The sequence below is a fragment of the Halictus rubicundus genome, chromosome 6 (genome assembly GCF_050948215.1).
Source record: "Halictus rubicundus isolate RS-2024b chromosome 6, iyHalRubi1_principal, whole genome shotgun sequence".
In the NCBI taxonomy this organism is placed as follows: domain Eukaryota; kingdom Metazoa; phylum Arthropoda; class Insecta; order Hymenoptera; family Halictidae; genus Halictus; species Halictus rubicundus.
Genome location: NC_135154.1, coordinates 3,446,303 through 3,463,400, shown reverse-complemented (window position 1 = coordinate 3,463,400; position 17,098 = coordinate 3,446,303). Strand labels below are relative to the sequence as shown.

Sequence of the window (17,098 nt, the reverse complement as noted above, 5' to 3'; positions counted from 1 at the left end):
TTTCGGCTGGGTCCCGGCGGTAGCAGGGCGGGGCTGGGGCGCTTCGATAAAACTTGGATCGATGCTGGGACGCGCGGTACGGGTTGCCACGGGTTACCGTTAACGGCATCTCTGCTCCGGCTACGCTCCCCCACAGTTCTTTACCTTCGATTACAATTTCAACATTGATTCTGTCAGCCGAGCGTCTCCGCTGTCACCGATCCTGCTGCGGGGCGATCTCGAATTCTCGCTTGTCTCTGACGCGCCGCGCCGCGAGTCGTGCCGATCCGATCGTTCGCGAGACACCCGGCGCCGTTGCATTTCTTACGCGAGATCACCGGAATCGCGGCCACTCTCGCCTAGCAAACTCAAAATTGAACCGCAGAAATCCAGCTTGTCGTCTTTAGACAACGATCTATCAAACGATCCCCATAGTGTATTTATAGGGGTCAATGAATCGTTTCTACTAAATTGTTACGCATTTCATTAATTGTCGGGGAAAGCGTTAGATGTAGAAATAAACCCTAGTAACACCCAAATTTAATAACTAGACTACGGAACTTTATGCAGGATAAATATTTTCATTGTCAATTGCAAACAATCGAAATCAAACAGAAGGGCCTGGCTTTTGTTAAGTACTGCTTTTTAAATTTCACCTACTCAATTTTACTATAAATGCATAAAATTTCATTTGGTAGGAATTACATGAGAAATTAAAAAAGGCATGGATTTGAACTTTTTTATTTGAGTCCGCAATGAGAATTTAAAATATGCGTTTTGTAGATCTATGTTATTTATACACATGCTGAAAATTTCATCGAAATTGATTAACACATACACACATGAACTATAAGTGGTTAAAAATGGTGAAAATCGTAGTTTTTCATTAAGGGCTCAAATAATACAGTTTTGGAAAGTGCCCTTTTTATTTGTTCATGTAACTCTTAGCATATGCAATTTTTTTCAAGATCTTATTTGTATGTCATTTGGTAAACCAATTATTCTGACTGCTCAGAAAAAGTCAGATTGTTTGGTCCTATTTTTAAAAAAGTTATAATGTTTTAAAGGGCGTTCGAACACTTTCGTGAGCCACTGTACGTATAACTAACTCTTTGATAGAAAACAGAAATTGTCTGTATGAGTTACGAATGGAGTTACGTAGACATTTATATATTTTCTTGATAATAAATAATAAGAATTTTAATAATATCAATGAATTAAAAATAACACAACAGTGTTTTTATATACTTTAAAAGTTGTTACTATTTTGCATTTGATCTACTCATTTTGGTCATTAATGTATAAAATCCGCAGTCTAATAATAACTTACACGGTAACCTTAGGAACTTGAACGACAAAGTAGAGCGAAAAAAGCCTTTTCACGGTTAAGGTAAACGTCAATCGATTTTGATTAAAAATGCAGTGAAAGTGACAAACGATGTTATCTTTTCCTAACGTTATTAATTTCTTGTACCATCTCAGAACACTGACAAAGCATTCTGAATATTACGCCAATTTTCGTGTTCAATTCTCCCTTTCATTTCTCATACGTTGTATGTCGGATTTATATCAAATAAATTTCCAGGTTACGATAAAACTTAAAATTTTAGCAAAGTATTGTTAACTTGTGGAAAGAATATAGACATATGTACATTTGACTCTCATATGATTTTACAATAACGCCGGAATCTTTTACGTCTCTACATAATAATTTGATCGCCCACTGTAAATCAAAATGCACAGAAATATTGAATAGTAAACACTCTTGTAAGTTTATACATGGCCAGTCACCTAAGACAAGTCACTTGAATAACTTCTACACTTTTTGAGATAGGAAGAAATGTTTCAGACAAACGTTGTTTGGTTTCGTGAGGTGAATTACCTGGTGTAAATAACTTTTTCCGGGTGGAGGTGATTAGATTGTGCTTACGATTGTAGCTCTTCTCGAGACAATTTCAACGATATAGTCATTGAAAGTCATTCAAGGTTAAAAACGTAAAAATAGATTGAAGACAGAAATTCACCACAAATGCTTATGAAATGGAATACCCTCATGAGTTTTAAGTTGCAGAAATTTAGTCTCAAGCGTATCGTCGAAGTGTGAATAGTAAACAGATATTTTGCTTTGGACTAATGAAATCAGTTCGATTTCATTGATAAAACTGAGAAGATCCCATTACGTAAGCATTTATAGAGAATTTATATTTTTCATCTTTCTTACGCTTATGACCTTGAATGACCTTGATTGTCTAGAATGACTACATCGTTGAAATTGTCTCGAGAAGAGCTACAATCGTAGGAGTTCAAAAATATGTGGTTCCATTAAAAAAAAAAACTAAGTTGACCTTCAAATCAGGAGATTATCAAGTATCTCCACATGAAAAAGTGATGTACACCACGTAATAGGCCCTCGAATCCAAACAAGTTTTGCCTGAAACATTTCTTCCCATCTAAAAAATGTCGAAGTTGTTTGGATGGCTTGTCTCAGGTGATTCACCCTCTATAGTAGTAAGGAAATGTTAAAGTATTATAACCAAAAATATATCGTGATCTAAACTACAATAGAATTCACCGTTGAAGAGCACGTAATGAGACTATTCAGGAGAATTCCGACGGAAAATTTCATATTCGGTGCCCTCTAAACACGCCCAGAAGAGGGAACAGTAAACACAAATCCTTTATTTATTCGCCGTCGCGCGTCGCGTCGGTTCGAACGTGCATTCATTTCCATTCCGTTCCTGATCCCGTGCTGGGACAGTTCCAGATCCGACTCCTGACGCTGGCCCCGAGCCACGGTGACCCACCGAGGCATCCACAACTGCGGTTTCTTGCTCTTTTCCCGCGGGAGACAATGCCGTGGAATCCGAGACACCGAAAAGTGTGCCGTCCGCGAGAATTACTCCCGAAAACAACCCCTATCAATTCCCTCGCCCTGTCGCGATGATCGATTTTCTTGGCATTCCAACTGCGAAACTTCCAAAACCCGCAGAAACTCTTCGGGTACTGATTCGTCCGTAAAATTAGGAGGCTTCGGCCCTCTTTGTAACTCGTCCGACTCCCTATAACAATTCCCCAAAGGAAAAGGATATTAGGATGTTTAATTTAACTTGGCACTAACATGAAATACTCGAGTCAACTGACTATAGTACCAACGAACTGACTATATTACGTGAGAGACTATTCTTGGGGAAAACATGTAGCAAATATATTCTTAATCTTACAATTAGTTCAATAAATACAGTGTTTACTCGGTATATGTCCAAACCATGGATCTAGCCAAGGACATAAATCGGCCATGGAGATAGTACATATTCTTTGATCCACGCCGAACGTAGAAAAAGAGAGCGAAGCTCCAGAGGCCTCGGTTCATGGACCCTCACGAGGTATACCTCGCGGCAATGGGGGTATTGGCTAGGTATTTGGGACATTTATAGAGTAAACAATGTATATTGAGTATTAATTGTCCAGGTATAAAGGCCTAATTTATAGATGCGCTCAGCATTATTAATAACAGTTCAGCTTAGTATTCATAAATTGATATTCAGTGGCATTAACTTTCTGTCTACTAATAGTATTAGCAGGGAATAGTCTAGTTTGCACCAGTAGCTAGATTGAACCACTGCACTGTGTGCATTCAGAAAAGAAATAGCGGCGGTAGAAAGGAAAATTAGAGAGGGGGAACAAGTGTTGATCTGGCGACAGCGGTTGTGACGTAGATCGTGTAGGGCTACTATTTTCTTATGACTGCGCTAACCGCGACGTAGAAAAGGGCAACGCATGTAAACCCGTACCGGGCGGCCAAAGGTACGAGGGTGGTCTGAAAAGTTTCCGACCTGACAAAGATATAAGGCATTTTTTCCTCAAAATTATTTTTATTTCTCTACATAGTCTCCTTGTAAGTCTATACACTTCTCCCAGCGATGCTCCTATCTCTCCAGCCCGTCCAAATAGTACTTGCCGTCTTTCTCTGCAAAATAGCTATTTACAAAGGTGATGGCTTCCTCATTTGATGAAAATCTCTGTCCTCCGAGTGCAACTTTTAACTTGGGGAACAAAAAGAAGTCGCTCGGAGCTAGATCTGGTGAGTAAGGTGGGTGATCAAGCAGTTCAAACCGTAATTCGTGGATTTTTGCCATGGCAATCGTTGAGGTGTGAGACGGCGCATTGTCTTGGTGGAACAAGATTTTTTTTCTGCAAATGTGGGCGTTTTTCCACAATTTCTGCCTTCAGCCTTTCAAGTAATGATGCGTAGTATGCTCCTGTAATGGTTTTCCCTTTTCGAAGATAATCAATAAAGATAACTCCACGACTGTCCCAGAAAACAGTCGCCATCACTTTCCCAGCTGAAGGAACAGCCTTTGCCTTTTTTGGCGCTGATTCCCCATAAACAGTCCACTTTTTTGACTGCATTTTTGATTTGGGAGTGTAATGGTGTATCCAAGTTTCATCAACAGTAATTAGCCGGCGCCAAAACTCTGATTTATTGCACCGAAATTGCGCCAAAAGAAATGTTCATTTGAACACGTTTCTGATCCAACGTGAGCAAACGCGGCACCCAACGCGCAGGCAGCTTTCTCATGCCTAAATCTTCATTCAATATGTGACAAACACGTTCTTTGGATATATTCATGGCCTCTTCTATCTCTCTAACTTTAATTCGACGGTTGTCTAGCACCATTTGCTGAATTTTAGCGATGTTATCGTCACTGGTTGCAGTTTTTGGGCGTCCCGAACGTTCATCGTCACCCAAGCTGGTACGGCCACGTTTAAATTCAGCAGCCCAAAACTTCACGGTGGTAAATGATGGTGCAGATTTCCCGTATACAGAGTCTAACTCTTCTTTGATTTGCGTAGGCGTGTTGCCTTTCAAAAATAAATATTTAATCACAGCTCGATACTCGACTTTTTCCATTTTCACAAAAACACTCACAGCAACTTACTCAAACGACTGTTAAACAATAACTGAGCGTCCGAAATGGCTGAAATTTTTGTGAGTACCTGTCAAAGCATGCACAAACACGCTCCAGTACTTATGTCGACGAATACTGCCATCTTCATGTTGAGGTCGGAAACTTTTCAGACCACCCTCGTACATACCGTCAATAAAACCACCAAATGCAGTTCAAATTATATCGTGCTCAGTATCATTTTAATCAGAAAAATGGCACGAATAAGTTGGTGAAAGTCCTATAAAAAAATAATGAAAAATATAGATGTTTTGTGATTGGATTAGTAGTGGTTCACACCGATACACCCAACCCGGTATCGGATTACGCGGCATGCTTACAATTTACACTGCTCGGCCCCCCAGTGGAGGGGATAGGCGAACTGACTAAGATCGTGTAGCTCTGTTCGGCTTCGATCAAAACTTTACTGTATCTTGGAAAGGAGAAATATACCTACCGACAATGTTATTAACTATGATTTGTAATAAATCAGGTTCAAATCTGTCCAAATTATTAATTCACGATTATTAAGGTTGCAAAGACACATTCATGGAGAATTATTCAATAATTTCTGTATCTTCTTCGATATTACGATCAAAATCGCTAAAAATTTTTATAAATCAGAAAAAGTCATGTGAAAGTCATGTTTGGTCTCCTTTTAATCAGAATAATGTCAGAAACATGTCGGTAAAAGTTTCACAGAGGAATTATTTCAAGAAAAAGAAGTTTCTCAAGATATTTAAGGTCTTCGGGTCCACGTAGAATTACTAGGTTACCTACAGCAGTGTACGTGACACCTTGTGCGGTGTTCCTCTAATAGATCGTGTCCAGGCAAAAATGGCTATAAATCTGAAGGGGATCTTCGATGGTTCTTTTATTTTTAGCACGCGCTATCGCTTCTTCTCCGGGGTGGTTTTAAACGTATCGGCCTGGCGGCGCCTGATTCAAATTGCCGATATGTGTCCGGCCAGTGGAGCCAAGGATCCTCGAAGAGCCGAGACGGAGGATTTACTAGGGTCCGTGCACCGTCGGGTTTTAAACATTTAAAATTTAGATAGTACTCGAACATTACGCGCCCCGACGGGAATACTCCACATCCGGCGGATAAACAGCGTTTCCATGACTTCTTGGACTAACGGCTACTCATTAAATATTCTCTGGAGCACCGTAGGATTTCCAGGCCGCGTTTTCTCCCCCGCGGTCGATGTCTACGTAAAAATGACAATATACGTGACGGGCAAACCCGATGCGCGTTCACCGTCCCCGTTTCAAACGGTGTCGCGTATACGTATATTCGCGAGTAAACAATTCAATTGATGGCGACACCGTAATTCAATATAGTTCAAGGACACCGTGCACTGTTGTCCGTAAAACCACCAATCGATGAGAATGGAGAGGCAAGGAGGCGTAAGGATTTATCTAGAATAGAGTATAGTTTAGATGAACTAGCTGTTTTTTAATTACGCATATACGGTACACGTATGTACACCATTGTTTAAAATTTCGTATAATGGAAACTGTCTTCTAACTCATTATAAGACCTTATACAACACATATACATATGAACATTTTTATTTTGCATAAAAATCCGCAGTCTAATTATCTGTAAATTCTTAAAATTAATAAGACAAGATATAAATATCTATATAGTTCTTATTTCTTGGAATCGATGCAGAAAAATCTGTATTTTATATAAAGATATACAGAGTAGTAATGAAATGGTAAATGTAATTTCTGTTGATCATCGTTTTTAAAACTCGATAAAACTTTCCAGTAGAGTTGTACTTATGGTCAGACGAATGAAATAGGAGTGGCTTGTAGTTAAGGAAACACAACAGAGATTACCTATGCTCGGACAGATAGAATAGGGAAAACCCATGGCCAAACACGTATGCAGCAAAGGTACGCCCGCTAGTCAAACAAGTAGAACAGCCAGACCGATGATTAGACAAGTGGAATAGGAACATTCTGCAGCCAGACAGAAGGAATAAAAACGATCCATCTATATTAATACTTTAGAATTCCCAAAAATATTCTACATTTAATTACTTCAACAATTAACCATTATTAGCTAAGAATGTCTTAATACAGCTTTTAATAATGAAAGTAACTTCGTGCATAAAATATTCAACATTGTTATCATATCGTACGTACGAGTACACCTTAGTTCTTCTATGATGATCTGTTAAATCGATAATTAATCTATGATGCGAAATAACGACGCCATTTAGAAACACGAACTTTACCTTCTAAAGGAACAAAATAATTAAAATGTAAAAGTTGTATTTGTTATTGAATTTGTTAATTGACGCATTTGGTGGATCATTTGATATCGTCAATTAGTGTATAATAGTGCATATATCAGTTCAAGTGCCATAAAGTAAACTCAACAAAAACTCGCTGGCGTACACGAACATACCTTACTACAATTCATTGGTACAACAGGAAGTTGTGCAAACATCGATTTGAAAAATTACGGTTCCTCCGAGCCGATGGCAATTCCGATGAATTTTTTTTTTTCGTCGAATTCGTTTCGGGCAACGTTCGCCTCTCGCCCTTTTTTTTGTTTTGTCCGAGGCATTTTCTCACGGTCGATTGGCTGGTGGAGGCAAGTCATACCAACGCATTTCAATTAACTCGATACCCCACGTCCGTTCGTTGCGTTTTGCAACGTGTACGCGGGGCCGTCATTGTGAAATATGTGTCCCATATGGGACGTTCGCCGGCTATAGGGTTTTAAAAACATTCCAGAAATGGAAATGAAGATATATCGGCGGCGTGGCGCGCGATGCCCCTGGCAGGCGGCGTTGTTTACGAGTCAACTTTATCGCGAGAACGCCAGCCCGTGGCCCTTTCCTTCCTTCCTTCCTTCTTCTTTTCTCTTAGCCGAACCACTCGCACTATTTCTCGCCTTATTTCTCATTCCCTTCCCGAACTCATTTGGCCGTTCAACATTTCTTCCCCATCTGACAAACTCCGGCCGGTGTCCGTTGCAACGACAACGACAACGATTAACACCTTGCGGATGGGCCACGAGTACCTATGCTCCTGTCATAACGATGCAATTAACACGTTAACACTTTGACTGCCAAACTAGAAACCTCAAATATTCTATAAAATCAAAGTAAGTTATTTAATGAAGTAAAAATTGAAAAAAATGAAATGTATGATATTGAGTAGTCCTCCAACTTTCTTGAATTTGACAAAACCTAATCAAATTAGGCACAATGAATATATTAACGTAAAAATTCATTTTAAAACCTGGACAAATAATTCCGTCACCCACATATGGGTGACATGGCAGTCAACGTGTTAAAAGACAGTTTCTGTCAATTTCTTCGTAATTTTCCAGCGAATTTTTATTTTCATTGTAAATAGGTTAAAACAATTTGGCTGCTTGTACATTAAATTGAAGACTATAATAGACGGAATTTTTCCAAATTTTTAAAAACCGTAATACAACAAGAAATCAAGCCTGAGAATGAAAGACTTATTAAACATAATTAGATTAATAAAAAAAGAACCAAACTGCCGTGATTTTAATATTGTAGAAGAAGAAATTTTAATGAAATTGCAATGAATTTTATACGCTATATTGTGTAAGCGTAAAGTTATAGTCTAAAGTACAATAATTGTTCAGAGAATTCTTGACTTTCTTCTGCTAAATTATATTAATATTTCGTAAGGATGCGAGTTGTAGACCTATGCCGGTGTCATTTCTGACCCCCACCGATATTTTACTACAGTTTTTTTTTCTATTGAGATAGCGATTTTCTTATTTCGAAATGAAAAGCGTCGTCTTATATCGGAATAAAACTGTACATATTGACGGTCGCTCGAGCTTATCCCCACCGTGACGGGTCACGTAATAACTCTGGCATAGCGTACGGAAAGTTAATAAGGAAGATGAGCATAAAAACAAATCCTGACAGTGGACGTGTTAAACTATACATATAAAGCATTAATTAATGAAAACAATATTTCGAAAAACTGGATAACTTTTAGCAGATCGTAAATTTTTTATCCTGTTAGTTGTTCTTATAAAGCTCTTATACTCGCAAGTGTCTTAAAAATTAAATTAAGTCAGTGTTGATACCAAAAAGAAAAAAAGGAAAAATTGTATTTTTAATTCGACTGTAGTGTATACTTCCAAAAAATGTGATTAAAAACATAAGACTCGTTTTAGATGAAATTCGCCCGACAGTGTACAAGTATAAACTGAACGGTAGGAGGATATTTTAATTTCAATCTGAAGCATCAGGCTTCAGATTCAGGCAGGCAGCTTTATTTTAGGGAAAATTGAATTTAAATATTCGTCGAGCGTTGAGCACATATTTAAATAACCTATTTGTTCAATAACCTGTTTTCCGGGGGATTATAAATCGAATGCGAAAAAATTAGATAAATTTTCAGTATCGGTTTTCTCAAACAAATATTTATTTTATCTGATTAATATTTGCGTGAGACGTTGATTGCTTTTATCATTATTGTTGCAACACCTTGCGTACACTTTTTGCCATACAAAGCGATCAAAATGTTCGTGAATATACAGTTTTCATTAAATGTAGTACAGAAAGGCAGTGAAAATACTGTATTATCAATCAAGTATTTATAAAGAAATATCTAATTAAAAAAAAAGGATCAAATGCATTAAACTAAGGTAAAACGTAGATTTTAAAATCGGCGAATCCGATATAAAATTTGCTTTTGTATTTACAAACGTGTATCGTTGATATTTTTATAATTTATCAGTTTGAATGTAAACAGAATGGTTGGTTTAGAAGTATACCAATTTAAAATTGTACGAAACTAAGGATTATTATTAGACTGCGAATTTTATACATCTATGATAAAAATGACTGGATCAAATGCAAAATCGAAACAATATTTAAAGAATTTGAATTGTATTATTTTCAGCTGATTACAAGCATTAAAAAGGAAACAATCAATGCAGAGAATTTTTCAATAATCAAAAAGACTGCTCAATAAATGAAGATGCATCAATCTATGCTCCACAGAGACCATAGTTTTGTATCGAAGCAGAAAGGAGACATTCATCAGACATTCTTTACAACAAACTTTTGTCTTTATTTGAACATTTGCACAAACAATTTCTAGACTTCTTGTCGAATTCTTCAAATGATAAAAAAGAATCCTTCAAATTTCCAGTATACAAGAAAATGTTTAGTTGCTTGAACAGTTAGTTACATCGAAAACTTGAGAGTCGAACTCGACGCTCCAATGTTCGTTAAGGATTTACACGGCTCGATTCGGTGTACCTGTATCAGAGTTCACCGACTTTGTTACTACAAAGTTCTCCTTTCTGCACACGTGTTCTTTGTGGTTAGAATGTAGTTGCTCGATTCGATCTGTTGTATTTAATTGAGCGAGACTCTGGGCCACCACTTTTCGTGGGTGTTGATCGATATACCGCAAGTTGTCTTACAACTAGAACCGCTGCAATCTCTAAGCACAGGCCACAAACGGTGGGCGTTGTTGTTTTAAAAGTTTAAACAAATTAATCTCGCTAGAAGACATCGATGGATTTTGTAACATGAAAAATTTTTCCACTTTCTATGCTATGAATTTATAGGCACTAGTGACTCTAGTGGACAATGAATACGATGAAAATTAAGCTATATTAAACTCTGATTGTTCTTCTTGTAAACCAAATAAGAACAAATAAAGTAGACAATTTTAAAGTTCTTTTTCTTTAGTATATTATTCTTAAAGCCATATTAAGAAAAGTAAAAATAATGGCGGGGGGGGGGGGGGGGGGTAAAACGTAAATTCGCAGAAATATTCGCAATCTGCTGATTCCGTAAATAGCCGCATACTCTTAAAATGATATCGAACTGTTTTGGGTACAATCTCTCAGGAACCTGCGCCTAAGGCTAGCATTGCTTCAGCAAAACTGTTATAATTAAGCGACCACGATACAGATTCGGCCATGTAATGCACCGTTAAAGCGTTCTTTACGATAGCCACGTAAAAACAAAGAGATTCACGCAACGATCAACGTTACAGCACTGAAATAACTACTCCAACGTAGCCTCGTAACCGTAGCAACGACCAAGCACACGTTCCGAAAGAAAGAAAAAGCAAAAATGATAAATGATAGTCCCTCTAATCGAGACTAATTACCATTTTCAGCGATCCATCCGACGTAGCGATACCACTTGAAAAAAAATACCATGACATTCCACGCTCACACTAAATTCACGAGAAAAAAAGATAAAACCAGAATAAATGCCAAAAAAAAAGTACTATGTATTTCGAAAGTAATGAGAATGAGAGTAATTTAACGATCAGTGAACAAAAAAAGCCATAGTCACCCCATCGTGTAACTTATCCGCGGCCGGAAACGGCCGACTCAGTCTGACTAACCTTCGATTTCAGGTCCTCCTGTCGAGGTCGGCGTCACCATGTACGTCTTGAGTATCAGCTCGCTATCCGAAGTGAAAATGGTACTACCTCTAGGTCTTACTCAGTCATTAAACGCTGAAAATCAATTTTACTAAATCATTCCGATCGTTCTACTTAAAACATCCTTCACCCCTTTGCCCGAGCAACCACTTCTTAGTGCCCGTGTATTTTGATCAAAACGATTGCCGTCAATCGTTATATCCACTGATCTCATGTACATACCAACACGACGCTCACACACACAGACATCCACACACGTACATACACATACATTTATATTATATATTATATACATGGATACATATGCGCGCGTGCTCGCACACACACAACAGATAATATACCCGTTTCAATATGTAACAGAGAATATACACAACAGATACGAACACAACGGCTACGCGCTTACTTACACCAGATGATGCATGCACGCGCACAGGAACGCGCTACAGTTCCCCTAGCCCTCTTTGATATCCCATTCCGGTAGCATAATATTCGTGAAAGATTGGAGATTGCTACTTCTCCGATATTTTTCAACCAACCTCAGCGAACGAACCAGCCCCCTTCCTTAGAAACGTCGCGGAACCGGAGCTTTGAAGAGATCGCTAAACACGCGCGCGCACTCGGTTCATTTAATTCAGTCTGTCCGCTCACACGGGCGCACCGTTCTGATCCGAACTTCTATCTTCCATTGACGATTGCACGGCGACATGCACGATACGCATTTTCTCCAATGGAACATCGGAAGGTAACTAACGAGGGCTGTTACTCAAGTGACCTCCTCCGATTTCTATCATCCTTCCGTATAACAGGAAGCTTCGATAAATATAAAGTAGACTTTTTTAACGACCGTCGTTCGTATTCGGATAATGGAAGCAGCTGGAACGTCGGCAAACTGTACTTCCGGAAACTTTTAATCGCGATGAAATTGCTTGCGAGACTGTATCCTTTGTCTTTCGAATGCTAATTCATACAAACAGTTTTGCAAATGAATTCGTATAAGAATATACACTGGCTCTCGAAAGTATTCGAACGCCCTTTAACACAGTATAACTTTTTTTGAATTGGTCCAAACAACCTGACTTTTGTTGAGCAATTAGAAGAATTGGTGTACCGAATGACGTGTGAACAAGATTTTGAAAAAATTGCAATTGCTAGGAATTATAAGGGCAAATAAAAAAGACACATTCCAAAACTTTTTTATGTGGGCCTGTGATGAAAATTTAAAATACGCGTTTTGCAGAGCTATGTTAGCTATACGCATATTGAAAATTTCATCGAAATCGGTTGACGCAGATGAAAACGGCTCGGATCGAAAGATGTCAGAGTCTGTGGATTTTGAGCAGAAACTGATCAGAAGTCGTGAAAAATTACGATTTTCACCACTTTTGACTATTTGTAGCTCGTGTGTATATTAATCGATTTCAATGAAATCTTCAACATCTGTATAACTAACATAGATCTACCAAACCTATATTTTAAATTTTCATTACAGGATCAAATAAAAAAATTTTGGAAAGAGCCTTTTTTATTTGCTCTTACAATTCGTCGTTTAAGTCGTTTGGTCCAACTTAAAAAAAGTTATACTGTTTTAAAGGGCGGTCGAATTGTTTCGCGAGCCTGTGTATGTAATATGTAATACTTTTACAAATTTCCTGGGCGAAATTATTCAACGAAATGTTCAGATTTCGATACTCATATACAAATTCATTGAAAAATTATAAATCTTTCGTTGCTATTGAGCACTTCGATCTATTTGTATTTTAGATATTAGTTCGTGGTTCGTTGAACGAACATTGAACGAAATATGCTAGGAATGTTGTATTCTAATTCGCTTTTCAAACTATTCGCATGAACGAGCACCAGAAACTCGGAGTTTTCTATGCGATTATTAATTTCCAAAATGTACGATCGAGTTCATAGTTTCGAAAGCTGCCTTCATGCACCATCGATGATCGCTGAAAAATACCTACGGAATACTTATCAAATTTTGTGCTGTACGTAAAGTTTGAGATCGGAAGGAGTATGTACAATCGTGCGAGTGCAAGACGAACGAAATGAACTGAACGTCGACGTTCCTCGGCGACTCGCGCAACGATTATGTTTCGGTTTCAGCCGCCACGAATCTTCGACAGAAGAAATCGCGCATACGGACAGTATAGATTGAACAGGATTTTTGCGAATTACTTTTGGTAGTGGACCGATTGCGCAACAATGCTCGGGGCAGGATAGATGGGTTCGTGGCGCGCGGAAGATAATCGATTAATTGCAGCCCGACCACAGGAAATTCACAGGTTTAATCTGGTTCGATCGAGGAGGGAAAAGGAGGACTTGTCCCGGGGCTGTTCGTCGCTCGATCGTACGTGTCGAGGGCCGATTGCCGCTTCCTCGATGAAATTAGTTCGGTTGCCGTGCACAGAACCGCATCGCCCCGAGCTGTGTGCTCCTTTGATCTGCTCTTCGTTTCGCGAGAACGCCTGGAACCGCGACAATCGCGTAACACGATTACGATCGGACCGCCGCGCCGCTCTTCGAGCAGCCCTTCCATCCGCCCTCCGCCCCGGCTCGGCTCAGTGTCCAATTTCTTGGCACAAATCTGCAACGGGGCGTCGATCGATGCTCTTAAATCGACCAAATTTTCATCGGCCGCCGCGTTTCAATTCGAGTGGACTAATCGACGTCGAACTCGACTGCCCGCGCGTCCTCGTCGCCCCCGCTATTTTGCCCCGCGGGGGTTAACGCGACTTATCCGTGAGCATTCTTTCCCATTAACCCTTCAGGAACGACGTCCGTGCGCCAGTCCGATCCTAACAAATCTTTCAAAAGTTATTACACTTTGGCCAGAGTGTTACGTACAATACAGTGTTTTCTCAATATATGTCCACAACACGGGTCTACCCAGGGACATACATCAGCTAGAAGATACTATTCTTTGATACACTGCCGAGAGTAGAAAAGGACAGGGAAGCTCGAGTGGCCTCGGTCCCCGAGGAGTGTAAACATAATACGGGTCGGGTGTATCGGTGTGAGACCAATACTAATCCAAGAACAAAACTTCTTTAATTTTCATTATTTCGTGACAGGACTCTCGCCAACATATTCGTGACATTTTTCTAATGAAAATGATACCAAATATGATATAATTCCGATGATATTTACTTGTGTAACGAAGGATAAAAGTTACTTCGCATTACAATTATATTAACGGAAAATTAGTGTAAATATGATCCGAATGATATCGTGTTTGGTGTCATTTTAATCAGAAAAATTCCACAAATATATTGGTGGAAGTCTCATAATAGAATAATTAATAATAAAAAAGTTTAAATTTTTATTTAACGGCCTGAGCTCACTCCAGTCTGTCATATTTCCCGAACGTTTCATCGTTCATTAAACAAGTAAATATAATCGCAATGATATATTCGATATCATTTTAATTACAGAAATGCCACGAATATGTTGGTGAAAGTCCCATAAAAAAATTATGAAACAAGGAAGTTTTGTTATTGGATTAGTAGTGGTCTCCTGATCTCTGACCGACATACCCGACTCGTATTATTAGACGAGGTGTCAAAAATTTTTGAAAAAAATTTCAATTGGTCAGAATCGCAAAAGAAATAGTAAAAGTTGGTTTTTTCAGCTTTTTTATCTGAGCCTGTATTGAAAATTTAAAGAACGTGTTTGATTTGATGATATTGGTTAATTCGTTTACGAGTTATAAACGCTTAAAAGTGGGAAAATTGCTATTTTTCACGATTTTCGACTTAAAATCGCACTTTTAATCGTTTATAACTCGTAAACGAATTAACCAATATCGGTGAAATTTTCAGCATGGATATAATTTATTCGAGCGAATCAAACACGTTCTTTAAATTTTCAATACAGGCTCAGATAAAAAAGCTGAAAAAACCAACTTTTACTATTTCTTTTGGGATTCCGACCAATCCAAATTTTTTTGAAAAATTTGTTTACACCTCGACTAATAAACTAATCCTTCTAACCTCTCAATAACATTCAAGTCATTTGATCTAATTTTTAAAACGTTATGCTGTTTCAAATAGTGTGTAATAAGTTTTGCTCCTTACTGTATATCGAGAAAATACTGTATACAGGGGTGATTCAGCCTATTGTACCACCGAGTAGAATTTTCTTCGCGGTTGCAATGATTGGAGCTTCTTTGTCTCCGATGATTTCTTAGAAGAAGAAGAAAATTAGTATTTTCATTTGTGCAGTGTGCCCCAGTTCTTCTCCACCAAGCTTTATTAGCATATTCTATAAGTAAAAATAAGAACAAAAATGTTTTCAACTCTGTTCAACAGTATTTTCGTAAAAATACCTGATATCGACGAGCATTCTCGACGTAGGGATGAATTCAATTACAACAGTGTTTCTAGACCGTGTAATTTTAAATAATTACAGTTCGCAAAAGGTTAAACGAAACAACAAATCGCAAAGTTCATTAAGATTTCATATAAATTCAAATTCTTAAAATCCATGCTCGGAATGAACATTTCATTTAATTCCACAGATATTTCACGGACTTGAGAATTTGCACAAACATCCGTCGTTTAATTATAATGAAATGAAAACTTGTTCTTTATCATCAGAACCGTGGAATTTATGCTATTGCTAAGAGATTGATCGTTGTTCTTCTAACTGACAAATGACTTCTAAATAACTCAGTTTGCTCGATTACTCACACTACTATGAATTTCATAAGCGATAAATATCTTTGAACGATAACGTGTACTAAATAATTTAATCCAGCGGCGTCGGATGAAAATTTTGTCGATTCGGAAGTATGTACTTCGTCGCATTGGTCCCCTGGAATCGTTCTGCCAAAGAATCTCTCACAAGGAGAACGCAACAAGAAAATTATAACACTTGCGAATCTACGGATTCATACTGACCTGGTTCTAGAATTACAATTCTTGCTAGTAATGACATGAAAAGCGTGTATAAAGTACACCGAAGTAACGGGTTAAATCTGTCTCGGGTTAGGGGCCCCGATCAACGTGATACGTTCCTTCATATTCGCCTAGTCGCCATGGTATTGACGTTAATGTTAGAGGCTCGTCTTAATGTTAGAATAATGTTGCGCGTGCATGGAACAGGGAATGACAACGGCACACAACACGCGGAAACCGCCAACACGATACTCCGAACAGAACAACACTAAACCAAAAATGGACAAAGTACTATTTCGCGTGTGTGAAACGATAAAAGTGCTCACAAAAAAACTCGTAGGCTACACTCAGAAAAAATAACCGAGAAGAAGAAGCAGAACCGATGAGAAACGATCAAATTCCATAGATTCTCGCTACAGTCGTCTGGTCCGTGTGTAGTACATATACATATAGTAGGCAGATGGTTTGTATCTGTACACGCATAGTTATTAGAAAGGCACACGTTCTCTCTGTATTTCACTCAATTTCTAACCAAATCTCTACGTCACGTCGACGATACTATTCTCTGAACGGCCTCCAATCATTCTCGATCTTACATTTTTCCGAGTGTAGACGAATATACATATATATTATATATATATTTATATATACATATATTATATATTTATATAATATCTCATCTTATAAATATATATGTATATATGTACATTATATTTCGCTAGACACACATATATATATATTTATAATATATACTTCACTGTCTCCTGCTTGTTACTTTTAATTAGCCTATGCTGTCTGAAGCGTGGTTTGCTCTATTGTCCGGAACGACGAAACGAACGAACACTT

The 17,098-nt window shown here is 38.3% G+C and overlaps 1 protein-coding gene across 9 annotated transcripts in view; it reads left to right on the top strand.

The window, feature by feature from the left end:
- Nucleotides 1–17,098, top strand: part of Rdl (Resistant to dieldrin) — a 230,395-nt gene that overhangs the window by 141,109 nt on the left and 72,188 nt on the right. For all 9 annotated transcript variants that reach the window (XM_076789516.1, XM_076789515.1, XM_076789513.1 and 6 more), the window contains one exon: nt 11,325–11,392. In XM_076789516.1, coding sequence (XP_076645631.1) covers nt 11,325–11,392 — 68 coding nt within the window. The remainder of the gene's footprint in view (nt 1–11,324; nt 11,393–17,098) is intronic.